Source organism: Mesoplodon bidens (assembly GCF_964165515.1).
Source record: "Mesoplodon bidens genome assembly, chromosome: 11".
In the NCBI taxonomy this organism is placed as follows: domain Eukaryota; kingdom Metazoa; phylum Chordata; class Mammalia; order Artiodactyla; family Ziphiidae; genus Mesoplodon; species Mesoplodon bidens.
In genome coordinates this window covers 42,014,975-42,042,636 of record NC_138167.1, presented here as the reverse complement: position 1 = coordinate 42,042,636, position 27,662 = coordinate 42,014,975, and the positions used below count along the sequence as shown (strand labels likewise).

The following is a 27,662-nucleotide window of genomic DNA, read 5'->3' as shown; positions in this document are numbered from 1 at the left end:
TATACTTCTGTAACACAACAACACAGAGTTGACTGCCAAGTGTTATTATGCCCACAGCCCCCACAAAGTAAGATTTTCCTAGTTGTGGCATTTCAAGAAAATGGTCTTGAATATTATTTGGAACACTCATATACTTAACAAGGGAAGAAAAAAGGTTGTGTTTCCCCTTCTAAATCTAAATACTCTATCCATATCTATTACTACACTTCCCATCTCCCAAGTTTTTGTTCACTATTTGTCCCGAGGCCTAGCCTATGATGTGAGCTCCCTGAGTACACAATTACCTGAAGGATTAATCTTTGTATCCCCCCAGCACTTTAACACTGCCTGTAACAGAGGTCCTGAATGACTGACATAAGGAAGTACTGAAATATGAAGTTCTATGCTATGACAAATACGCAGAAGCTGGAAGGAATAAAAAGTGCCAAAATGCGGAAGATCAAAGATTTAGAGGAGGACAACACATTTAGTTTTATTTCAATCAAATCACAACACTTTCTTTTCCAACTGTTGCAAAGTGCATCTACAATTTTCTGTTACAGATCCACTTTTAAAAGGTTTTCTGTGACATTACAGCAAGCCTCTTTTTTTTTTTCCCAAACAGAGGAATATTCCCAAATTCTTCCTCAAGCAAAAATAAAAACTCCATTCCAGTAAATGGCAATACATGAAATTACAGTAAGCCAGACACTTGAAAGGATAGCCAAGAAGTCTTCCAACAGTTTATTAGAAAGAATGTAGACATTAAAAAAACTCCCCACTGTCATGAACATAAATTGAGGTTTTCAGCCCAGGTACAAGCTGAATCAAAAAAAAAAAAATAATAAAATAAAAAATCCAATAGTGTATTAACATTTTTTTCACTCATTTGCCATACTGACAGTGCAAATACAAATTTGGTCTAAATGTACAGACTCAAGCAACAATGTACAGCCTTTCTTCGTCCTCCATGCTAAGAGATGTAAAAGTTTAAGGGTCAAACAATACCAAATGTACAGGCTTCAAAACCATCTAAGTTAGGGCATTCACTAGTTTTAGCTAAGATACATCTGGAACACTGACAAGTGATCACTTACGTACAATAATGTGAAGTAAATTTTTTGAAAAATAAAACTTTAGTGGAACAATCCTGAAGGATATACCAGAGGAACAACATGTTACCAGTTTAAAGTATCAACCAATTTGTTTCAGCCACTTTGAGTCCATGTTCTAAAATCTAAAATTTACTTTCCCTAAGCCGAAAGCTTCCGATCATGTCAGTATCTATGTTATGAAGTAAAGGAGACTTAGGTGAAATGTTTTTTTTTTAATCACAACTGCTTTATCAATTGCCTAGGACCTCAACAGCATCATGGAAATCTGGGAAATGTTCATGCATAAGGTTATTGCCTTAGCTGACTTAAAATTGCCCCATACAATGGTACATATCAACCCTTAGTGAAGCCTTTAAAAAAACAAACAGGTTGAAAAATGGGTTAAAGGAGGCAAATACAGAATCTGCCTTTAGAGCTATCAACTTAGGAATTCTCTCAATCATGAAATCTTGCAGAAGTTATTTTTCTTTCTCAAAATCCCGCGATGACAACATTCCTTACTCCAGATCTGGCATTTCTGAAAGGATTTTTAAAAGATTAGTATAAATTACAAGGGAATAACCTAACAACTTCAAAGTTTTACAATAGGAAAAAGCAGCCACCAAGAGTTGTTTCCTAGAGAATTGTTTTTTTTAAATTTGAATCTCAAATCATTCAAATTTCTGCTTTAGCTATTTTTTAGAGGCCATAAAGAAACAATCATGTATCTTCCAAGAATTTTAAACAGGTTAACTTCTCTATTTTGAGAGTTTGGTCTCTGATGTGAAATATCACTGTGTAAACATACTTTTTACAAAGATACTTACTTTCATCATCACTGTCTTGTGAATCCTGCAGAAAGGAAAATTTTAAAAGTTACCAAGTTGATCAAACATTCCTCTGCTAACTGAACAGTTTGCGCCTTAAAAAGCTGAAGCACTGTACTTTTGACTAAGGTAGCAGATATATCAATCTTTGGTTAGATATAATCTTTGGTTTGGTGGTTATATCAATCTTTGAACTTGTCAATGGACTTAAGAACAGGTTTACTTAAGACAAACAGACATACAGCTGAGGACCTATCTTCCTATAAGATATATGCCTTTTCGTGGGAATTGAGCCCACCCTTTAAATCCCTTCCTATCAACCAGACTGAATCCTGGTATAAAATGGTTTCTCTTCTCTCTTGGCATTCAATGGGAAGAGGAAAATGGCTCAATATGAAGACCACTGGAATGACAGAAGACAATGAACTCTAATCCTAGCTGGTGAATTGTCTAAGTATCTTCCAAACTACACTGAACAACTTTCTTAAAGATGTTAACAGGATGCCAGGTGGGGAAATGTTGAGAAGAGTGGTCTAGTATATCCTTATAGATTCACAACATCCATCTGTTTATTATACGTCTCTCTGACCAATCCTGCTGTTACAACTTGTTCATATTTCTTTGTCAAAATCATCCTAAACTGTTAACTGAGTAAGGCATATGTCTCTATAAAATAGTAATTTTGAATTATAAATCTGGTGCCTTGAAGAATGATCCAGGGGATACCTGTTTCCTAGTAGGTATCCATCCCTCAAAAATGAGCACATTTAAAAAACTGGTTTTCCCTGTAATATTTTTTAGACCATTAAAAGTGGCAAAAAAAAAAAGAGCAATTTTGAATCTACATAAAACAACCTGAAAATACATTGTTTCTTAGTATTTAAGTAAACACAGAAAAGAACTTATAGACTTACATCATCTGCTCCATCTACTTCTGGTAAATCTACATCCTCATCACCACCCATGTTGTTCATCATCTATTTGAAGTGTAAAAATTAGTTTTAAAAATGATGTTAAATTAAGCCCTAAGTATTAGGTTGCACGCTCCAGAATAAACCTTAAGTCTGTCATAGATTTCAACCAATTTAAAAAAAGAAAAAGAAAAAAAAATCAAACTATATATTAGGTACCTTCCTTTCTGGAAAAGGTAGATTATAGGTAATTACATAAAATCCTGAAACCTTGTAGGAAGTTAAGAGTAAGTTCTCATTGAAGAAAAATTATTAAACACCACAATCCTGAATAGCAGTCACCTCTGGTGGCTAAGAATGAGATTATTTGTACTGAATAGTTGTAAATTTTTGTATCTTCAACTAAGTGGCATGTGTATTAGGGTATTCTCATTGTAGTTTTAAAATACTGTGAAGAACCAATAAATAATTTAAAATAAAGTCCTCTAGGCTGATTAGCTTGCATAAAAGGCCTGAATACTGAATCAAAGGCTAAACACCAGTAACTAAGTTACAAACAGAAAAGAAACATAAACCTTGAAAGAAAAGATACACACTGTGGAAAACACCCTTGTATACTTACAATAAACTGGAACAAAAGAGCATACTTATACATAAAGTACTAATTTCCCAAATTTAGTTCTTTCTGATCATAAAGCAAGCAGTATATTATTTAAAGAGGAACAAATAAGCAGACTAAATAATATGAGATGGGGACTTCAAAAATACATGCTTACCTGGACTTCAGAGTTAGAAGGGGCCTTAAAATGATACCTACTCAAATCTCTCAGTATAAAAATTCTGGGCATCAACTCTCAAATAATATGAGCAAGTAGTAAAGAGTTTTCCTACATCTGAAAGCACTAAATACTGGTTAAGTTTCTTTGAGCAGGAAAAATGCTCAAAAGGTGCCAAGTACAATGCTAGGTACCGAGATGCAATGGCAATAGACACAGAACTGAATACATTTGAGAGCTACTTAGGAAACAAAAACAAAATACAGACAGCAAAGACAGCAGTTAATGTTATACTGGCTAGAGAGAATCAGTGAAAGAGAACACTGTTAAGAAGTTATGACTTGCACAGCTGGGTAAATGGTGGCATCAATTACTAAAGGTAAGGAGTAGCATAGTTTAGGAGAATCACATGAATACCATTATCTCCCTTCTCTGTTTTGAAATCAAGGTGCCAGAGCCATATGAGGAGAGATGTTAAATAAGCAGTTGCATACATGAAGCTGGGCACTTACTCCTTTTAACGCTTTGTTGTCAAAGAAGAAACATAAAAGTATAGTCAAGATTTCAAATCACAATGAGAATATCTTCAACTTACAATCTAACGTTTTCTTTTCTGATCAGCTTCACTGCAACACATTTAATAAGGTCTAGTCTACCTAAGAGAATCTCAATGATTTTTTCCCTTTGGCCATGGCAATATGTATTTCAGTGACATCCTGGAAAAACAGGCTTACTTAAAATCCTTTCCCTGATTTTGCAATTAAAATATCCCTACACACCACTCATTGTACATATCTCATCGTGATTCTTGTGTTTAAAGGTTTATATTCATATTACATGGCTCCAAAATGCAAGCCAATTACTACATTCATGCTCCTTAAAAAAAAAAAAAATGTGTTCCAATGCTGGAATAAAAATTAACTGTGCTGCACTGATTGTACAGTTTATTTTTTTGTCGTTATACATCAACTTTAGAACTTAACACTAATTTTTAAAAATTCATAAAAGAAGGTTAAAGGACCATTGTTAAAATATTATTTGGTTTTCTGCAGAACAGTCTTGAAAGTAAAATAATGCATGTCCTAAATATCACTATGTCTTTAAAACCAAATAAAATTGACTACACAGAAATACACTGGGAGGGAGATGGAAGAATGCATTTAAAAGAACTTACCTCAGAGAAACGATCAAAATTAGACATGTCTTCATCTGAATCATCTTCCCAGTCTTTCCAATTATTGAAGTCCACACTAAGCCAATTAAGCTATAGATCAATACAAATAACACCCTATGATTAGGTTATTTTGTACTCTTTTAGTGTGTACCTAAAAACTACATTTTTTGACCTGTGAGTTCATACCAGTGAGGCAAGGAATCAGCACACACACACAAAAAAAACCTAGAAAAATGTAATAATGGTTAATATAGTTTCATGAAGCTGCTTTCACAGTTGTAAGAAACAAACCTACTTTTGGGACTTCCCTGGTGGCGCAGTGGTTAGAATTAAGAATCCGCCTGCCACTGCAGGGGACACAGGTTCGAGCCCTGGCCTGGGAAGATCCCACATGCCGCAGAGCAACTAAGCCCATGCGCCACAACTACTGAAGCCCGCAAGCTCCAGGGCCCGTAAGCCACAACTACTGAGCCCATGTGCCACAACTATTGAAGCTGGTGGGCCTAGAGCCCATGCTCCCCAACAAGAGAAGCCACCGCAACGAGATGCCCGTGCACTGCAATAAAGACCCAACGCAGCCAAAAAAAAAACAAAAAGAATAAAAGAACAAACCTACTTTTTAAAACAAAAATTCACTGGTAGAAACTATTCAAATTCAGATACTTGATTAATTTATTATTTTTTAAATGTCACCATGATATGCTCCGATGCAGCATCTGAGTAATTTATACTTCTAAGTAAAGTCTGCCTCTTCAATGCAGAATAGTCTGCATCTATTAGAGACTATCTGCTATCTTATTCTGACCACACTTGGTATTAAGTTAAAGCTAATAAACCTCAAAGTAGAGGAAAATATATAGAACACAAGGCCTTAATATTAATAGTACCTAGCTATGAAACAAAAACACTATATTCCTCGTACCAATTTTTTTTTAAAAAATGTAAGTTTCCGGTGTATAACACTGTAACTTAACATCTGTATACAACTACAAAGTGATCACCCTCCAAGTCCACTTATCGTCTATCACTATACAATTGACTCCTTGTACCCCTTTCACCCACCCCTCCAACCCTTTCCCTACTGGTAACCATGAATCTGTTCTCTGTATCTGTGAGTTTTCGTTTTGTTATGCTTTTTAAAATTAGGTTTGTCTTTTTCCTTCTGATTCATTTCACTTAGTTTATTACCCTCAAGGTCCATCCATGTTGCTGCAAATGGCAAGATTTCTTTTTTTTTTTTGCTGTACTCGGGCCTCTCACTGTTGTAGCCTCTCCTGTTGCGGAGCACAGGCTCTGGACATGCAGGCTCAGTGGCCATGGCTCACGGGCCCAGCCGCTCCGCAGCATGTGGGATCTTCTCGGACTGGGGCACGAACCCGTGTCCCCTGCATCGGCAGGCGGACTCTCAACCGCTGCGCCACCAGGGAAGCCCTTCATTCTTTTTTAATGGCTGAGTAGTAATCCACTGAATACACACACACCACATTTTATCCAATCATCCATCAATGGATACTTTGGTTGCTTCCATGTTTTGGTTACTGTAAATAATGCTGCAATGAACGCAGGGGTGGCATACATCCTTTCCAATTAGTGTTTTCATATTCTTCAAATAAATATCCAGAAGTGGAATAGCTGGATCATATGGTAGTTATACCCTTAATTTTTTGAGAAATCTCCATACTGTTTTCCATAGTGGCTACACCAATTTATAATCCCAGCAATAGTGTACAAGAGCTCCCTTTTCTCTGTATCTTCTTCAGCATTTGTTATTTCTATTTTTCATATTAGCCATTCTACCAGTTAGGACATGATTATCTCATTGTGTTTTGTTTTTTTAAATAAATTTATTTATTTTTGGCTGCGTAGGGTCTTCGTTGCTGCATGCGGGCTTTCTCTAGTTGTGGCGAGCGGGGGCTATTCTTTGTTGTGGTGCACAGGCTTCTCATTGCAGTGGCTTCTCTTGTTGCGGAGTACAGGCTCTAGGCATGTGGGCTTTAGTAGCTGTGGCACGTGGGCTCAGTAGTTGTGGCTCACGGCTCTAGAGCACAGGCTCAGTAGTTGTGGTGCACGGGCTTAGTTGCTCTGAGGCATGTGGGATCTTCCTGGACCAGGGCTCAAACCCATGTCTCCTGAATTGGCAGGCAGATTCTTAACCACTGCGCCACCAGGGAAGTCCCTCACTGTGGTTTTGATAGGCATTTCTCTGATAATTAGTGATGAACTTGGGCCATGGCAGTGAAAGCCTGGAATCCTAACCACTAGGCCACCAGGAAACTGCTCTGCCCATTTTTAAATCAGGTTTTTGTTGTTGAGTTGTGTGAGTTCTTCATATATTTTGGATATTAACCTCTTATCAGATACATGACTTACAAACATATTTTCCCATTAAGTAGGCTGTCTTTTCATTTTGTTGATGGTTTCCTTTGCTGGGCAGATACTTTTTAGTCTGATGTCAATGTATCTTTAATTACTTAAAAATACCAAACTTTGAAAAAAAGAAGAAGGAACCTACCTTTGCCCTTTCTTTTGTTAACCTTGGCCATGACTGGCCAGACTCTCCTTTTCGTAAACAACATAAAATTGATCTGTCCGTTCTTTTATGCTTCGAATCCTAAAAACAAAAATAAGCGCTATCACACCGTTTATCTCTCTGGTATTACTACAGGACACAAAGTAGCTGGTTATTTGTCATTTCTCCTAATTTCTTTCTCTACAGTTTCTCTAAACCCTGAAACAACCCCTAGACTACTGAAGATTTCATAAGCTATCTAATTGCAAAAAACATTTTTCCTCCCCTGCACAAGGTGAATAGAATAAAACCTTAAAAAAATTAACTAAATATGGTACAATCATAGAACATGCTTAGATGTATCTATGCTTAAATAAGACAAGCCTTAAGAGTACGGCCCTTACATCAACTACACAATTTAATTTTAAAAAGATAATAAAAATTAAAAAAAAAGTATTGCCCTGAGTCCAAACAATAACAAGAACAAAAAAGAGTATCCAGAAAAGTAGTTACAAGAAGGAAAATAATGCAAAATATATTCTTATTAGCCTCTGAACTGTTAAGAATTACTGCTTATCTCTAAAATGAGTACTTAAAGTATGTCCATTTTCTTACAGTTTAAATTGGGATTGAAGCATCAAGACTACTTACATTTGGATCAATACAGTGAAAAAGATCAATTTCATTTAAATGTTTAAAATTATCACTTCCTCCAAGACAACTGTACCAAAAAAGAAAAAGGAAAAAAAATGAGTCTCTTCAAAGAGGTAAGGATTAGTAGTATCTTCAATGAAAACACGAAACAATCAAGCCAAAGTTATTCAAGCTGCCTGAAACAAGCCTTTTACCCAATGATGTAAAATGGTAATTTACCTGAATGTAAGTTTGGATTTTTCAAAATTTACATTAACATCTTTACTGTCTTCAACACAAAATTCAATGAAGACATAGTCCCTTCGATCGTACCACTTTGCAGAAGCAGGCTGCCTACAAAAAGATAAAATTAGACAAAGTTAAGCTGAAATTCACTATTTACATAAACTCCAAAGCTTAGCATGTAAGTAACATACTTCTGTTCTCCATCAGAGCATTATTTTAAGGCAGTTTATCGCAATTTCAAACATGAACTACATCTTTTTCCCTAACAGCTGCAGTACAAGTTAAAACGTAATGATATGGACTCCCCTGGTGGCGCAGTGGTTAAGAATCCTCCTGCCAATGCAGGACACACCAGTTCGATCCCTGGTCCAGGAAGATCCCACATGCTGTGGAGCAACTAAGCTCGTGCTCCACAACTACTGAGCCTGCGCTCTAGAGCCCGTGAGCCACAGCTACTGAAGCCAGCGCACCTAGAGCCCATGCTCTGCAACAAGAGAAGGTACCACAATGAGGAGCCTGCACACCCACGAAGACCCAGCATAGCCAAAAATAAACTAAAAACAAACAAACAAACAAAATGCAATGATACAAATTTCATCTTAGAAAGGATTTAACAAATGAAACAAAATGCTCACTGGAGTTAAGCATTTAGGTAGCCCTGTCAAAATTTGTACTACTCCTTTATAGCCCTGCTCTTAAGAATTCAACTTCACAGAATTTTAAAAACCAGAACTAGAGGACTTCCCTGGGGGCGCAGTGGTTAAGACTCCGTGTTCCCAGTGCAGGGGCCCCGGGTTCTATCCCTGGTCAGGGAACTAGATCCCACATGCACACCACAACTAAGGAGCCCACCTGCCACAACTAAGGTCAGGGAACTAGATCCCACATGCATGCCACAACTAAGGAGCCCGCCTGCTGCAACTAAGACCCAGTGCAACTAAAATAAATAAACACATATTTTTAAAAAATAAAAATCTGAACTAATCCATTGTCAACTCAAATACAGTATTCAACATTTCTACTTACCATGTTAGGAACTGTGGGGGGAATTTTTTTTAAGTATGAGAAATGACAGTATTTGTCCTCAAAAAAGTTCTCATTTGGACTGTCCTGGCAGTCCAGTGGTTAAGACTCCAAGCTTCCACTGCAAGGGGCAGGGGTTCAATCCCTAACTGGGGAACTAAGATCCCACATGCTGTGCAGCACAGCCAAAAAAAAAAAAAAAAAAAGAAAGTTCTCTTTGCAGCTGACTATATAAAGCAAAGCAACCGTTTTTTTTTTTCCTGGGCAAAAAAATCTTCCTTACAAACCGTTATGATTCTAAATAATGACATTAGATAAAAAATTAAACTTTATAGTCCCAAGTGTTAATCTGTATCTGTATCCAATACATACTTATACTAGAAACAACTTAGAATATTTGCTTTTTCTTTATTATTCACCAGCTCCTGTCCCTTGCAATAGACTCCTGTCTTCTTCAATGTTAGCTGCCTAAAGCTCTACTCATCCATTAAAATTATGTTTTAGAATATAGCTAAAAATCTAGAAGCAAATACAGTCAAATGTGGTTAATTAACAGGCAATAAAGATTATATGTGGTAAATGCTTTGAAAAATTTCCTTTGTCATCTTTAAAACAAGTTACTTAGATAAGTATTTACATATGCATGAAAATTCCAAGAATTCACACGCACACAAATGAACAGCATTTGCCTCTAAAGAATGAACCAGAAAGATGAGACAAAGTAGAGGAACCTCATTCTCAACTGTTTCAATTATTTTTTTAAAAAATAAGCATGTGCTGCTTTGATAATCTAAAAATCAAAGTTACAGGAATTCTTTGAAACTTTTCTGTAAACCTAAAACTTCAAAATAAAATTTAAAACCAATTAGTTATTATATGTTCAAACACTACTCATAAATCAACTCAACTTAAAGGAACTGTTTTGCTTCCAACCTCTGAACTTCCCAACCCTGATCAGTAGCAGTTTAATAAAGTTCTAAAGTTACAGCCAACTGCTCATCAACATTTTCACACAACTGTTAAACCTGACTAGTCATACTCTACTCCAAAACACTGATATCAGATCTGAAATTAAAAATTACAGATGGGGCTTCCCTGGTGGCGCAGTGTTTGAGTCCGCCTGCCGATGCAGGGGACACGGGTTCGTGCCCTGGTCCAGGAAGATTCCCACATGCTGCGGAGCGGCTGGGCTCGTGAGCCATGGCCGCTGAGCCTGCGCGTCCGGAGCCTGTGCTCCGCATCGGGAGAGGCCACTACAGTGAGAGGCCCGTGTTCCGCAAAAAAAAAAAAAAAAATTACAGATGGCAATTTCCAAAGTCTAAATACCAACAAATCAGCAAGGGTAAAAGCTATTTTTTCAGGCATCTATTGGCAGATTAAAAGGGGGGTGGGGGGCGCACGTTTTTAAATGCCTGTGAAAAAGACATCTAACCAAACTTCCGTATTAATAGAGCTAACAAACAATTTAGGAGTTTTATGATTAGGTCCCAATAGGCCATACATTATTTCTAGCTTATTTTCTTGCCAAAACAGCATTCTCAATATGTGGTAACATGTTTGGGTCTTTTCCCCGCAGCTTGTGGGAGCTTAGTTCCCCAACCAAGGAGCGAACCCAGGCCCTCAGCAATGAAAGCGCTGAGTCCTAACCCTTGGACCACCAGGAAATTCCCCCATCTTTGGTCTTTAACTGAAAATATTTGCTAACTTAATAGATACTTAAAACTTTAAATGACCAAGTTCATAGATTTTCAACTTGAAGTAACCAGACAGTCCTATCTTTAAAAAGCACTAATAATAACAATCTGGGGCAATGAACACCCCCAGTGTCAAACTACTACTTATTCCCAACAAAAAGAAATAAGTCCCTATAGAGAAATGGTTGACCCCAGCTCCGAGGTGGGAAATATAAATGAGCTTGGGACATCTCATAGTGCAAATCAAGCTATTAAAAACAATGAGATCAGGGACTTCCCTGGTGGTCCAGTGGTTAACACTCCGCACTTCCAATGCAGGGGGCCCGGGTTTGATCCCTGGTTGGGGAACTAAGATCCCACAGGCCGCGTGCTGTGGTCAAAGAATAAAAAAACAATAAGAATAAAAACAATTATGTCGGGATTTCCCTGGTGGCACAGTGGTTAAGAATCCTCCTGCCAATGCAGGGGACACGGGTTCGATCCCTGGTCCGGAAAGATCCCACATGCCACAGAACAACTAAGCCCGTGTGCCACAACTACTGAGCCTGCACGGTCTAGGGCCCGCGTGCCGCTGCTACTGAGCCCACACGCCTAAAGCCCGTGCTCCGCAACAAGAGAAGCCACCACAATGAGAAGCCCATGCACCACAACGAAGAGTAGCCCCCGCTCACCGCAACTAGAGAAAGCCAGCGCAGCAACAAAGACCCAACACAGCCAAAAAACAAAAAAACGAGATCAGTCAAAACAGGAGGAAACAATTAGTCTCTCTCTCCTTGGCCAACGGCAATTTGAAAGGATGACTGCAAACTGATCCAAATACACAAAATATAAATACTCCAGTTTATATTGATTAAAGAAATGTAAAACAAACTACCTACAATTCCAGATCACCAGAAGATGCTACAGCTCCAATTTTTTACAAAAAGGCAATTAAAGAGAAAGAATAGGCATTTATCCTTCTTTCCCTTTATGAATCTTTATTCATGATACCCGAATAGGGCCAGTTCATGAAGGAAACATCTTTACAGAATTCCAGCTTTGTGTGGAATAAAACGTGAGGAAGGAAAAAAAAAAATCACCATTTTGCAACCTTTAAGCTGATTTGGCAGTGTTCATCAATGAATGGGACCATTAACAATGATTTGATGAACAGCAGATAAAGAACTTATCTTAGCATCACTAAAAGTGGGACAAGACATTCACCTCCTGATTTGATCAACATGATATATTCCACAGTAAACTTAATTCCAGTCTATAAGAAATATGAGGAAAAGAAACAAGTTAAATGATATCACAAGAAGTGAAAAATTCAAAATACTGTTTCTTTTTTTTTTTTTTTTCTTTTTGGCAGTATGCGGGCCTCTCACTGTTGTGGCCTCTCCCGTTGCGGAGCACAGGCTCCGGACGCGCAGGCCCAGCGGCCATGGCTCACGGGCCCAGCCGCTCCGCGGCATATGGGATCCTCCCAGACCGGGGCACGAACCCGTATCCCCTGCATCGGCAGGCGGACTCTCAACCATTGCGCCACCAGGGAGGCCCCCAAAATACTGTTTCTTAAATCAATGGCAGAAAAGAGGGGGAACTGCTCTAGATTAAGAGAGACCTAAGAGTTATCAAACAAGTGCAATTTGTAAATCAAACAAACTAAACATAAAAAAGATTACTGAAACCGTGGAGACCTAGATATGGACAGAGTATTAGATGATGTGAAAACCATTAGTTTTGCTAGGTGTGAAAAGCACTGTTTTATGGAAAACAAATGTCCATTCAAGATTAAAAGGGAAGTACATGGAGTCTGCTTTAAAATAACTAAGGAAAAAGGGAGAGAGAAAGCAGTGTGGCAAAGGCCTGTTGAATCTGGTGGATGGGTAGATGGGGATTTATTACATTCATAATACTTTTTAAAAAATGGTATTAAATGGTTTCGGCATGGAATGCTTTCTTCCTTTAGAGCAACCCAGTCTAACTGTGAAATTGTGTTATTTAAAAATTTAAAAAGAGGGACTTCCCTGGTGGTCCAGGGGTTAAGACTCCGTGCTCCCAATGCAGGGAGCCCGGGTTCTATCCCTGGTCAGGGAACTAGATCCCACATGCCGCAACTAAAGATCTGGTGCAGCCAAATAAATATTTTTTTAAAAATCCACTGGGCAGAAGAGGAGGGGAGTAGATAAAATAAGAATGACCCTGTACTGATAATGGTTGTGACTGAATAATGGGTACATGAGGAATTCATTGTAGTATTCTACCTTTCCTGTTTGAACAAAAAAGGTAATAAAGCTGAAAACAATTACCCTGATTTTTTTCAAGTTAATTTTTATTGGAGTACAGTTGACTTACAATGTTGAATTAACCTGATTATAGTGAGCAGATTCTTCTCTCACTATGTTTACAAATGGCTATTTCAATGAACTCTGGTAAAAATGCTTTTCTAGCCTAATTTAACAACATAATCTGATAGTACATAATTGATAGTACTGTTTACCTCGTTAAAGTCAAGTTACACATTAAGAACCTATAGTAGGGCTTCCCTGGTGGCGCAGTGGTTAAGAATCAGCTTGCCAATGCAGGGGACAAAGTTCGAGCCCTGGTCCGGGAGGATCCCACACGCTGCGGAGCAACTAAACCCGTGCGCCACAACTACTGAGCCCACATGCCACAACTACTGAAGCCCACGTGCCTAGAGCCCGCGCTCCACAACCAGAGAAGCCACCGCAATGAGAAGCCCACGCACCACAACAAAGAGTAGCCTCTGCTCACCGCAACCAGAGAAAAGCTCACGCGCAGCAACGAAGACCCAAAGCAGCCAAAAGTAAAATAAATAAAATAAATAAATTAAAAAAAAAAGAACCTATAGTAACGGAGAAGGAGCACATTAATGGCGATCTGGTATATAAGCTCTTTAGTTTCCATTCGTATCAAGGACATTGGAACCAGCGGAGAATCTTTCCTTTCCTTGAATTCACATTAAGTAATCTAGATTTATATCATTGTTATGGCCTGAAATCACATCCTAAATTCATACGCTGAAGTCCTAAACCGCCAGTACCTCAGGATGTGACTGTATTTGTGGAGAGGATCTTTAAAAAAGTAAGGTAGGGCCTCCCTGGTGGCGCAGTGGTTGAGAGTCCGCCTGCCGATGCAGGGGATACGGGTTCGTGCCCCGGTCTGGGAGGATCCCACATGCCGCGGAGCGGCTGGGCCCGTGAGCCATGGCCGCTGGGCCTGCGCGTCCAGAGCCTGTGCTCCGCAACGGGAGAGGCCACAGCAGTGAGAGGCCCACATACCGCAAAAAGAAAAAAAAAAAAAAAAAAAAAAAAAAAAAAAAAAAGTAAGGTAAACTGAGATCTTAGGGTAGGCTATAATCCAATATGACTGGTGTCCTCGTAAGAGATTAGGACAGTTACACGGAAGCAACCTAAATGTCCACTGACTTTCTGCCCGTGGACGCCGCCAAGTAAGCACCATTGACATCTCCTCCCTCCACTGCAGCCAAGTCTACGTCAGAGTTACCCAAAGAGCCCCAACAGCTGCAGAAGCTCTTCACTGGAGGTTTCAGCTTTGAAACAACCAATGAGAGTCTGAGGAGCCATTCTGAGCAGTGGGGAACGCTCACAGATTGTGTGGTAATGAGGGATCCAAACACCAAGCGCTCCAGAGGCTTCAGGTTTGTCACATATGCCACTGTGGAGGGGGTGGATGCAGCCATGAATGCAAGGCCACACAAGGTGGTTGGAAGAGTGGTGGAACCAAAGAGGGCCATCTCAAGAGAAGATTCTCAAAGACCTGGTGCCCACTTAACTGTCAAAAGATTTTTGTTGCTGGCATTAAAGACGACACTGAAGAACATCACCTAAGAGATTATTTTGAACAGTATGGGAAAATTGAAGTGGTTGAAATCATGACTGACCAAGGCAGTGGCAAAGAGAGGTTTTGCTTTCGTAACCTTTGATGACCATGACTCCGTAGACAAGACTGTCATTCAGAAATACCACACTGTGAATGGCCACAAACGTGAAGTAAGGAAAGCCCCATCCAAGCAAGAGATGGCTAGTGCTTCACCCAGCCAAAGAGGTCGAAGTGGTTCTAGAAACTTTCGTGGTGGTCGTGGTGGTGGTTCTGGTGGGAATCACAACTTTGGTCGTGGAGGAAACTTCAGTGGTCGAGGTGGCTTTGGTGGCAGCCATGGTAGTAGTGGATATGGTGGCAGTGGGGATGGCTATAATGGATTTGGTAATGATGGAAGCAACTGTGGAGGTGGTGGAAGCTACAATGATTTTGGAAATTACAACAATCAATCTTCAGATTTTGGGCCCATGAAAGGAGGAAACTTTGGAGGCAGAAGTTCTGGCTCTTATGGTGGTGGAGGCTAATACGTTGCCAAACCACGAAAGCAAGGTAGCTATGGTGGTTCCAACAGCAGCAGTAGCTACGGCAGTGGCAGAAGGTTTTAATTACTGCTAGGAAACAAAGCTCAGCAGGAGAGGAGAGCAAGAGAAGTGACAGGGAAGCTACAGGTTACAACAGATTTGTGAACTCAGCCAAGCACAGTGGTGGCAGGGCCTAGCTGCTACAAAGAACACATGTTTTAGACGATACTCATGTGTATGGGCAAAAAAACTCGAGGACTGTATTTGTGGCTACCTGTATAACAAGTTATTTCAGTTTCTGTTCTGTGGAAAGTGTAAAGCATTCCAACAAAGGGTTTTAATGTAGATTTCTTTTTTTTTGCACCCATGCTGTTGATTGCTAAATTTAATAGTCTGATCACGATGCTGAATAAATGTGTCTTTTAAAAAAATGTGCTGTGTAAAGTTAGTCTACTCTGAAACCATTTTGGTAAACTACCCCAACAGTGTGAAGTTAGAGTTCCTTCAGGGTGATGCCAGGTTCCGTTCAAAATTTATTTACAACCTGCTTTGGTGGAAAAGCTACTGCCTTCAGAAACCTTGGTGTAGTTGAACTGACAGTTATTGCATTGTGACCTGGAGTTCACCGTGAAAAGGGTCACCCAAGCCAAGTGATGGAGTTTTTTGGTTATTAATATGATTGTTGGCACACCCTATGCAATATATCTAAATTGAATTATGGTACCAGATAAAGTTATAGATGGGAATGAAGCTTGTGTACCATCCATTATCATGTGTATTCAATAAATGATTTAATACCCTCTTGGGGAAAAAAAAGGTCCATCGACGGGAATGGATAAAGATATGGTACATATATACAATGAAATATTACTCAGCCATAAAAAGGAACGAAACGCTGCTATTTGCAGAGATGTGGATGGACCTACAGACTGTCATACAAAATGAAATCAAAGAGAAAAATATCATACAATATCGCTTGTATGTGGAATCTTGAAAAACGGTACAGATGAACTTATTTGCAAGGCAGAAATATACTCACAGATGTAGTGAACAAAAACTTATGGTTACCAAGAGGGGAAGAGGAGATGGGACGAATTGGGAAACTGGGATTGACATATATACACTACTATGTATAAAATAGATAACAAATGAGAACCTACTGTATAGTACACGGAACTCTACTCAGTGTTCTGTGGTAACCTAAATAAGAAATCTAAAAGAGTGGATAAACTGTATATGTATAACTGATTCAATCTGCTGTAGAGCAGAAACTAACACGTTGCACAGAAACTATAATCCAATAAAAATTAATTTAAAAAATTAATTAATTAAAAAGAGAGAGAGATTAGGACAGTTACAGAGGGAAGATCCTGTGAAGAAGACAGAAGCCAGCCATCTGCAAGCCAAGCAGAGAGGCCTCAGAAGAAACCAACCCTTCTGACACCTTGATCTTGGACTAACACCCTCCAGAATTGTGAGGAAATAAATTTCTACTGTTTAAATCACCCAGTCTCTGGTACTTTGCTATGGTAGCCCTAGCCAACTAATAAAATCATTTACCAGACAATAAACAGAAAATTAAATGATCCTAACCTGGAGCCAAAAATGGTTTTTATATTTTTAAAGTTGTGAAAACAAAAATGTGAGACAGGGGCTTCCCTGGTGGCACAGTGGTTGAGAGTCCGCCTGCCGATGCAGGGGACACGGGTTCGTGCTCCGGTCTGGGAAGATCCCACATGCCGCGGGGCGACTGGGCCCGTGAGCCATGGCTGCTGAGCCTGCGTGTCCGGAGCCTGTGCTCCGCAACAGGAGAGGCCCCAACAGTGAGAGGCCCGTGTACCACAAAAAAAAAAAAAATGTGAGACAGATACTTGTGGCCTGTAAAGCCTAATATTTACCAAGTGCCCCGATCTAAACCGTCTGAAAATACAAGGCGGGGAGGGAATCCTACACTTAACCTAAACAGTAATAAACACACATATTTACTCATTTGAAAGGAAAACCAAGTGTTTATGAAATCACAACTCTTTTCTCCGATTAACCCAGAGAAAGAGTGATTTTAAACTCTAGCTCCTAAACTATGTTGGATTCGTGTCCCGTCTTATACAAACACTGGCAAAATCCCAAACTACTGTTCAAGTCTGTTAATTCATTTTAATAGTAACATACCTATAAATGCAAAAACTTTTTCACCTCTGCATATATTATGTGAATAAGCCACTACTTATAACAAAATAATACCCAAATGCTCCGAAGTGGGACATTCCAAGTTCTGACAAGTTCTTCCAAGCTCAATGTTAGGGCTATGTCAATTCAAGCAACTAAACTTTGCATAACCTAAAATTCTCCCCTGTAGTTCTGACTAAAATTTCTTAGTTTGTCTTAAGATGACAGAGTGGAAACCACATTTGTTCCCAAATACCATTTTTAATATACTAGAATCTCGCGCATTTTTATTCTCATTTGTAGAAAATTACAAGCACCTCTCCCTTAAAAAAAAATGGATGCACCATGGACTTCCCTGTTGGTCCAGCAGTTAAGACTCCGTACTTCCACTGCAGGTGGCACGGGTTTGATCCCTGATCGAGGGAAGTTCCACATGCTGTGAGGCGTGCACCCCCCCACCCCAAGAAAGGATGCACCAGTGCAATGACCTTAATGCATGCCCTCCAAATTCATACATTGAAATCCTAATGCTCTACGGGATGATATTCGAAGGTGGGACCTCTGAGAGGTGCTTACTACTAGATCATGAGGGTAGAACCCTCATAAATTAAAGTCATGCCTTAGGGGCTTCCCTGGTGGCGCAATGGTTAAGAATCCGCCTGCCAATGCAGGGGACACGGGTTCAAGCCCTGGTCCAGGAAGATCCCACATGCCGCGGAGCAGCTAAGCCCGTGCGCCACAACTACTAAAGCCCGCGTGCCTAAAGACCGTGTTCTGCAAGAAGAGAAGCCACCGCACCGCAACAAAGAGTAGCCCCCGCTCGCTGCAACTAGAAAAAGCCCGTGCGCAGCATCGAAAACCCAACGCAGCCAAAATAAATAAATAAAATAAATTTATTTAAAAAATAAATAAGGTCATGCCTTATATATAAAGAAGCTCCAGAGAAGCCCTTAGCCCTTTCACTGCTCCAGAGGGGCCCCTCGCCCCTTCCACTACTATGAGGACACAGCAAGAAGCTATGAACCAGAAAGTGGGCCCCTTCACCAGAAGGTGACCATATTGGTGCCTAAATCTTGAACTTCCAGACTGCAGAATAGTAGACAATAAGTTTCTGCTGTTGATGAACTACCTAGTCTGTGGTATTCTGTTACAGCAGCCCAGACTAAAACAACCAGCAAAGCTACATGGAAAAAACTTGCTAAAGAACATTTCCAGGTTATTGCAGTTCTTCTGATAGTTTACTATGTGCAGGACAAATTAAATTATTAAAAGATAATTAGGACACATCAAGCCTTTTATGAACTGGTAGGACAAACATATCATAGATAACTCCAGATAAGTTCATAAAGCTTAAGGTTGAAAACCAAGGTCACAGACGTCCCTGGGGACCATGGAAAGGAGTTTATTCTGTATCTGTGTAGTTAAAAAAAAAACATTAATTATAGCTATCATCACTTTAGAAGTCTGAATACCTTGAGAGAGAAAAAATTCTGTATCTAATAGAATTCTACAGCATATGACTTGTCTCTATAACCAATACTACCATCAAAGCTCCAACATCTTTATTTTCTTTGTCTCTCAGAATTTCCAATGTTCAGAAGTTTTTGTAAGGGGAATTCCCCTGGTGGTCCAGTGGTTAAGACTCTGCGCTTCCACTGCAGGGGGCAAGAGTTGGATCCCTGGTCAGGGAACTAAGATCCCCACATGCTGCAGAGCACAGCCAATCAGCCAATAAAAGTTTTTGTAAGCAAGTACTCTGGACCATCATACAGTAAACATGAAAAACTGTGAGGTCTGTGTGACACAACTACTGAAGCCTGCATGCCACAACTACTGAAGGCCACGCGCCTAGAGCCCGTGCTCCACGAGAAGCCCCTGCACTGCAGTGAAGAGTAGCCCCTGCTCGCCGCAACTAGAGAAAGCCCATGGGCAGCAACAAAGACCCAATGCAGCCAAAAATAAATAAATTTATATTAAAACTTAAAAAAAATTTGTGAGCTCTGTGAGAATTTAGTGAAAGAAAAAATTTTTACTATTCAAGTGTGAGGCCTACAAATCTTAGTTAATACCATAATAATTCAAATTTGGCTTCCTGAAATGCACAGTTTAGCTCAACCTCACGGGATACGTATACATTACATGCTCGTCCCATAGAATCACACAGGATTCCACATCATTTTGGTGTTTTCCCCCCAGAAATCATTAAGAACTGTCATGGGACTGTTCAATCAAATTAGTTTTTTTATAAAAAAGTTTTAACATACACAAATGAGACATATGGTCAATATCTCAATTCTTACTCTGAATCATTGAGAAAAAATTAGAATACTATTATTTGGTCACTAAACATTAGGCTCTTCAACATATACAGATAGGGAATTCCCTGGTGGCTCAGTGGTTAATAATCTGCCTGCCAATGCAGAGGACGGGTTCGATCCCTGGTCTGGGAAGATCCCACGTGCCGTGGAGAAACTAAGCCTGTGTGCCGCAACTACTGAGCCTGTGAGCCACAACTACTGAAGCCTGCATGCCTAGAGCCCGTGCTCCACAACAAGAGAAGCCACTGCAATGAGAAGCCCGCGCACTGCAATGAAGAGAAACCCCCACTTGCTGCAATTAGAGAAAGCCCGCGCATAGCACCGAAGACCCAATGCAGCCAAAAATAAAGAAATTTTTTTAAAAACCCCAAAAAACAGATATATATACTGGGGAAAATAGCAATAACAACCTTTTAATAAAAATGCTCTACTTTTGGGACTTCCCTGGTGGTCCAGTGGTTAACACTCCACACTCCCAATGCAGGGGACACGGGTTCAATCCCTGGTCGAGGAACTAAGGTCCTGCATGCCGCACAGCACAGCCAAAAAACTAAACATAAAAAATGCTCTACTTCTGTAAAAATATTTAAGACTGCAAAATGTGATACAAGGATGCACTAAATGACAATCTTTATGATAAAACAAATATTTTAAAATCTATTAGGTTTTATCTTCAACTAATGGCCTCATACAGGAATTAATCAAGCAGAAAAAGTGTAAGTATTAGTTTTTGATTGGAAGGCCAATTTCTTTAGATTTAAAAAAAAATGGAGGGGGAAAAGAAAGAAGGGTAGAATCTCTTAAAGGAGAATTTATGGTAATCACCCAGTTAATTAAGAGAAAAAATCAAGCTGACCAAATCATAACTAATAAGCTAAACAGTCCCAAAATAAACATTCTCAAAATAAAGGGCTCACAAACAAGGCAAATGTACTTTGAGAGTATATACTGATTTGGTGGTCCTTCTTTTCCAGATTTTCCAAAATATAGCAAAGCCTCAATTAATAGACTCTAAAGGTATAAATGACTCTCACCAACTCTATCTTTCACCTACTGACCACCTAACTACTTGCCCACTCTGCATGAGATAGGGACTTCCCTTGTGGTCCAGTGGTTAAGACTCCGTGCTTCCAATGCAGGGGACATGGGTTCGACTGGTGTTTGGGGAACTAAGATCCCACATGGTGTGCAGTGCGGCCAAAAAAAAAAAAGAAGCCTATCTATGTTGACATATAGCTGAATTTGACTGAAGATGCGATACAACAGAATAAAGGACCAACTGTAAAAGATCCCAGTTAGTTCCAAACATCACTGTCAAGCACCTCATATAGCCAGTCTTATAGCTGAAAGAGATTTAGAGTCCATAAATATTATTCAATAAACAAATATTTATTAAACATGATACCGGGAATTGTTCCAGAGATACAGCTGTCAGCAAAGCAGACAGAAATCTCTGCCCTTAAGAAGCTCACGTTCAAGTTGGATGAAATTTAGCCCAAAATTCTTCTAAGAAACATGGGGGTAGAGGGATCAGATCCATTACTAGCTATGGTTTACCTTTCTTAAAGTATAAATAAGTGATACACTATAAGACAATGTTTTTTGTTTGTACTCTGAAAAGTAACTCATCTGTATATTTAATTACATTTGTAAGATACATTACATCACAATCTGTAACCTCACATAGTTTATTCAGAAGTAATTAATGATAATCCCCATATAAATTTATTTTTAATGGAACATGTTTGCCTGATTTAAAACATCACTTTGAATTCTAAGATAAAACAATAATAATCAGAAGACTAGCTTTTTATTAGAACTTGATAATGGAGAAAGTATCCTCTATGTTTATCCTCCATAAACTAAACATTTCCGGTAAATGAAAAGCTTCTTAAAAACTAAATTCACTCATCTTCTATGTATCCCAGAGTATTTTTAAACATCAAGAAGGGTTACAGGGACTTCCCTGGTGGCACAGTGGTTGGGAGTCCACCTGCCAGTGCAGGGGACAGGGGTTCGATCCCCAGTCCAGGAGGATCCCACATGCCGCAGTGCAGCTGGGCCTGTGCACCACAACTACTGAGCCTGTGCACCGCAACTACTGAAGCCCGAGCGTTCTAGGGCCCACGTGCCACAACTAGTGAGCCCACGTGCTGCAACTACTGAAGCCCGCGTGCCTAGAGCCTGTGCTCCACAAGAGAAGCCCACACACTGCAATGAAGAGTAGCCCCTGCTCACTGCAACTAGAGAAAGCCTGCACACAGCAATGAAGATCCAACGCAGCCAAGGAAAAAAAAAGGGGGTTACGGAAGAAAACAACCTCATTATAACCAAGGGAGAAAAAAAAAAAAGTTTAAAAGATGTTACAAAGTTCAGAATAACTGATTTAAAACCAAGTCTATCAACTGGTCTATTATTTGCAAAAGAGAATCGAGAAACTGGTAAACCTATTTCAGTTTGTACTAAGTGAGGAATGATAATGGCAACATGAAAATTCTGCTAAAAAAAAAAAAAAGGCAGTTCCAGTTTCACAGACTGAGCAGTTTTTCCTTGTTAAGTATTATCAAAAGCCCTGCCTGTAAACATCTAAAACCAAAACTCTCTCACACGTATTCTTTGCTCAGAGAAACCCTGATATACTTCTCATATTTTCAGATCTTCTGTATGCCAGTTGTACTACTATGTAAAACTTCCTGGAAAGTTAATCTGAATATACATGCAAGTCCAATGATCCCCAAATTACAAAACAAGGTGCATCAAGGCACTATGGAAGAATTTACAGGGCTGCCACAGGATATTTCAAATTTAAGAGCAATTCAGTGATACTCAACTTCAGTCAAGACACTAAGTGGTTCAGTTTCAACAGCAGACTGCACTGTATCCCTCTCCACTAAGTTTCATCTTTGCAAAGCTGGGTTTTTGGTGGTTACGATTAAAAAAAAAAAGACCTACAAAAAAATCAACAGGGAACAGGAATTGAGATGGAAGATGGAAGTATCCAATCCTATTTCAAGGTATAACAAGTTATACTGTTCCCAAAAGGCATACACCTTTCATTAGTAACTGTGGTTATACAAGAAACTACATTTTTCTTTCAATTTATGTGTTAGCTTTCCGAAAAGCTAACAGGCTATAAGGACAAAATATGTAAGTTGTTTGGAGCCAACTATCTAATAAACAGAACTTCTAGGTTACTCCTTTTGGCCTAGCAGCACCATTAAAAAACCAACCAACCAACAAATAAAAAAATACAAAATAGTAACAACAAAAATACTACTAAGACACCAAGGGGTGAATCAAGAAAGTTTGTGAACCTTTGTGCTACTTCCTTTCTTTGGTAATTCCCACTCTAAAATATAAAAGTGTGGGACTTCCCTGGTGGTCCAGTAAAGACTCCACACTCCCAATGCAGGGGGCCCCGGTTCCATTCCTGGTCCAGGAACTAGATCCCACATGGATGCTGCAACTAAGTTTGCATGCCACAACTAAGGAGCCCTCGAGCCACAACTAAGGAGCCCTTGAGCCACAACTAAGACCGAACACAACCAAATAAATAAATATTTCAGGGGAAAAAAGAAAAACTGTACTACAGGCATGGTTATTTAATGGAAATAAAAGGACCACCTGTGGGCTTCCCTGGTGGCGCAGTGGTTGAGAGTCCACCTGCCGATGCAGGGGACACGGGTTCGTGCCCCGGTCTGGGAAGATCCCACATGCCGCGGAGCGGCTGGGCCTGTGAGCCACAGCCGCTGAGCCTGCGTGTCCGGAGCCTGTGCTCCGCAGCGGGAGAGGCCACAACAGTGAGAGGCCCGGGTACCGCAAAAAAAAAAAAAAAGACCACCTAGAAAATTATTCTCCCTTTTTGTAAAGTGGAAAAAATGTCTTTGTGAGAAATTCTGGGTTCCAGTCCTATTTGGGACAGTTGTTTATACTAATCATCAGTGTTGTGAATCGATATCTGAAGAACTAAATCCTGTAATGTAATAAAATTAAAAGTTAAAAAAACACCTCTGTGGCTTTGATCCTTTCAGTACACAAAGATAATTAAGCATGCTGAGTTGGAAAGAGCCCTGATACAAACACTTTTCAGCAATAAAGTACGGCTACACGAGAAGATCAACTACGGCATAGAAAATCCACAACAGCACATTTTATTTGGTTTTGGAGTACAACACGGGTGAGGGCATATTACTCAAGATAAGATTTAAAGTAATTGGCATCTTCCTGGAAAACTAAAAGTTCTAAGGTGTCCTGTGGAACTCAGCCTCAATTTAAAATCTATCCCTAGGGCTTCCCTGGTGGCGCAGTGGTTGAGAGTCCACCTGCCGATGCAGGGGACACGGGTTCGTGCCCCGGTCTGGGAAGATCCCACATGCCGCGGAGCGGCTGGGCCCGTGAGCCATGGCCGCTGAGCCTGCGCGTCCGGAGCCTGTGCTCCGCAACGGGAGAGGCCACAACAGTGAGAGGCCAGCGGACCACCAAAAAAAAAAAAAAAAAAAAAAAAAAAAAATCTATCCCTAACCTACACAGTAAATAATAAAGTTTACTAAAACGCACTTTGTATTTCTGTAGTAAAATACACTAGATGCAGCAATTCTTAATAACCCAGATAAAATATGATTATTAATGTTTCAGAGCTAGACTGATTCTAAACAGTTTATTACGAAGATATTTTTTCCTGAAAAGCAATCATCACTAACCACCTATGACTCTAAAATGATACAGCTTCTAGAAGATCTTAAAACTGAGAAAACACAATTAAACAGGAGAATATTAACAATACATCCTGGTCTGCCTCAAGTGATTTGTCACTTCGTTTCTACTGCCTTCCAGTTAAAGTCTAACTAAGCACAGAAAAAAAGAAAATCCAGTTGCTAGGTTACAGTGCTTAGGAAATCAACACTGAACAAAACCCATCATCAGTTACTCTTCCTTAACTTATAGAAATTAACCATATGCTGTATTGTCACTATTACCATTTGTTTTGGAGGTTAAAGACAGATGATTTTATTTTGTGGACTCAATCTTACAAAGCCGAACGATGGCAAGGTTAAGATTTTAACTAATGCTAGCAATGGTCACAGTATCTTCTGGACAATTTATTAATTTAACTACAAGACATTGGAAAGAATGATTTGAAACTGCTCAAAACTAAATTAAACGTTTTACTTCATATCTATTGTTAATACGTCCAACTTAAAACCTAGAACCAACTACAACAGCTTAAAAAAAAAAAGTAAAGTAGCGCCCCCTGCAGGGGATCTGTGCAGGTCTTAAATGGAGGACAGAGAGGTCCTAAAACTCCCAGCCTCCTCCAAGGTAGGTGAGAGATTGAGAGCTTTTATGCAAACTACTAGACAAAACTTGATTAGAAAAAATTTGTCTAGGAAATGACGACTGAAGAGCAATCAAATGATTAAAAAACAGACCGTAAAACCCTTGAGATGTCCAGCGTAAAATGTCTCTCTCTACGGCTAAAAAAAAAAGGTCTACAGCACACATCAACAAAATGAAGGCTCATCAGCCAGATTCTTCCTAGGACTCATTAAAAGTCTCTTCCAACCCAAATAACTGACTCATAATATTCATCTTATAAATTCAGTCATTAATAAGATCCCCTAAAGAATTTGCAAGATGGCATATACTGAATACCTTAAAGACAATGAAATTTACCTGGTCCCTTCAAAACACTCATTTTGAAAACAGCATTCTTCTGACTGCTTTTTGGAATACTGCTACACTTATCATCCGAGTTTTTAACCTATTTACATAATTTAATATTTCTTACCTATTTAACTATTTTATGTGACCTCCGAAAGTGTTTCTATCTCAAACCATATTAAACATACTATTTCTTCACGAAAAAATTTGCTTGGCTACATTAATCTATTAAAAGTTGGTAATGCCTTATCTGAGGATTAATTTTCTCCTCACAGATGTTTTAAGACTGACAATCCTGCTACATTATTTGGAATAGATGTCAAAGAGAAAAAGCACAAGCTATTTTTCACAGATTAAAATCTTCTATTACATACCACTTTTGGGGGTGGAGGAATCTAAAATCTTCTATTACATACCACTTTTGGGGGTAGAGGAATCCTTCCAAAATTCTAGTATGTCACTTTACAATAATACATGCATTCTTCTCAAGGCTTCTTTTCCATCAAGTGACTGTAGTGTTTTCTGTACTTATCTATTTAGACGTCTAGCTGAATACTCACCGCAAAGGTCATTATTTTATTATTTTAAACCCTTGCAAGTGCATTACTTTTTACAGGAATAAAAATTGTTCCCCTCAATTGCTCTCCATACATAATTTTTAGGGAGTGATTAGAACCAAAAAACTACTAAACCGGCAGTTCTCGTATCTGAAAATGTAAAGGTTTCCCTGAGAAAAATCAAAAGGCTGAAAGTGGCGATGCCAAGAATTCTCATTCGGTTAAAATCACCAAGGTTTTCCTGTATCATAAAGCTTCTAAACAATCTGTAGTCACTTCACGTAAAGAAAATTAAGCTAAGGAAACAAAAAGGTAACGACATACCTGTTTCATCCTTAAACTAAGATAGGATGATGAAACCTCGCCTCAAGTTTAATATAGAACACTGAAAATGCCCACAAGTATCTTTCGACTCCAACACGTGCAGAACGCCCTGCTCAATGGTAATTCCTCGCTGCCAGGGACACAGCTGAGTTTTGGCAACTTTCACTCCCTCAGCGAGACTGGAGTTAGGAGGAAGCCTGGAAAGATCATACTCAAGCAATCACGACACCTGAGAGGGAAGTTAAGTTGCGGCGACGGTATGGCCTCCCTCCAGTCGCCTAGCAGTACCTGTCGCTCGCGGCGCACGGCCGCGTGGTGCTCTACGAGCACCAACAGCCTTGTGGTAGCACCCACCGCAGGTGCACTTGGCCCCGGGCCTGGCCGCACCATCAGAGAGCGACAGGAGCAGACCACCCCAGGAGCGGAGCGGTAGCCCACGAGGGTCCACGCCTCCAGGGCGCCCAGACAACGAAAAGCTCACGGGAGACTAAGGCCTACGGCTAAGTTACGGAGAGTTAGGAGCAGCCGGCACTGCCTAAGGGGCAAGGTGGGATTTCCGGCACGGGGAAGCCGAGGGCCGGTTTAGAGGTGGGGGAAGCGGACATCGGAGGAAACATGTCCTCCACCCGCCAACGGTAATCGTAACAAGGATACTGAACCTCCCACCCCCAGGCAAGAACGATTTCTACCGAGGGGGAAAAGCCGAGGGGGCCTAAAGCGGGGGAGGGGAAGGGACGGCTTCCCGGCAGCCCCCCGCGCGGCCTCGGCCTCCCTCACGGGCGACCTTCCCTCGGCTGGGTGTCGCACTCACATCGTGAACGGGGCAGGGGGACGGGCGAACGTGTGGCGGGCGTCTCCGACGGCAGCTCCTGGGCAGGCGACTCCTCTCCGGTGGCGACTCCGGCGTCTTCTCCCCGGTAGCGGCCTCTTCTCGCTTCCCTCAAGCGACGGCGGCGGCGGCGGCGGGCTCGACCTGGGTCCCCAGAATGCACCGCGCGGGGAGAGCGACTCCTCCGGTCGGGGAGAAGAGGAAAGTGTAGGAAAAGGGGCGCGAGAACGGAGAACGAACGTGCGTGCGTGCGAGCGAGGGGTGGTGAGGCCGGGCGGCGGCTGGTGACGCAGCAAAATGCCCGGGCCTAGCCGCCGCGCGTGCGCACTCTTTGTTTTCGGGCTCCTGCGCGGCTTTCTAGAGATATCTACGGAAAGGGCGGGGCCTCCCAGCTCCTTCGCGATCCTTCCTAGCGCTGGCCCCGCCCTACGTCCGCTGCCTCGGGCCCGTCTGGTTCCCGCCGCTCCTCCCGCCCTCCCCCCTTGTGGTGGAAAATCGTTGGCCGCCTAACCTCCCGGCCACCCGCCTCGGGCGATCTCCCCGAGAAACGGCCGCGTTGACCCCGGCAGGAAGG

At 40.6% G+C, this 27,662-nt stretch overlaps 1 protein-coding gene and 1 pseudogene across 2 annotated transcripts; one reads left to right on the top strand and one right to left on the bottom strand.

Annotated features, from left to right (window-relative positions):
* Positions 1-446: 446 nt before the first annotated feature.
* On the bottom strand, positions 447-27,429 carry PTGES3 (prostaglandin E synthase 3). The gene is made up of 8 exons (XM_081250129.1): positions 27,071-27,429; positions 8,144-8,257; positions 7,922-7,991; positions 7,274-7,372; positions 4,762-4,851; positions 2,815-2,877; positions 1,901-1,925; positions 447-1,611 (listed from the first exon to the last, which is right to left on the bottom strand). Coding segments are annotated over exons 1-8 (483 nt in total). The 5' UTR covers positions 27,073-27,429; the 3' UTR covers positions 447-1,591.
* Positions 14,332-20,959, top strand: LOC308625659 (heterogeneous nuclear ribonucleoprotein A1-like; annotated as a pseudogene). The gene has a single exon. The product of its transcript is annotated as a heterogeneous nuclear ribonucleoprotein A1-like (transcript).
* Positions 27,430-27,662: the final 233 nt, after the last annotated feature.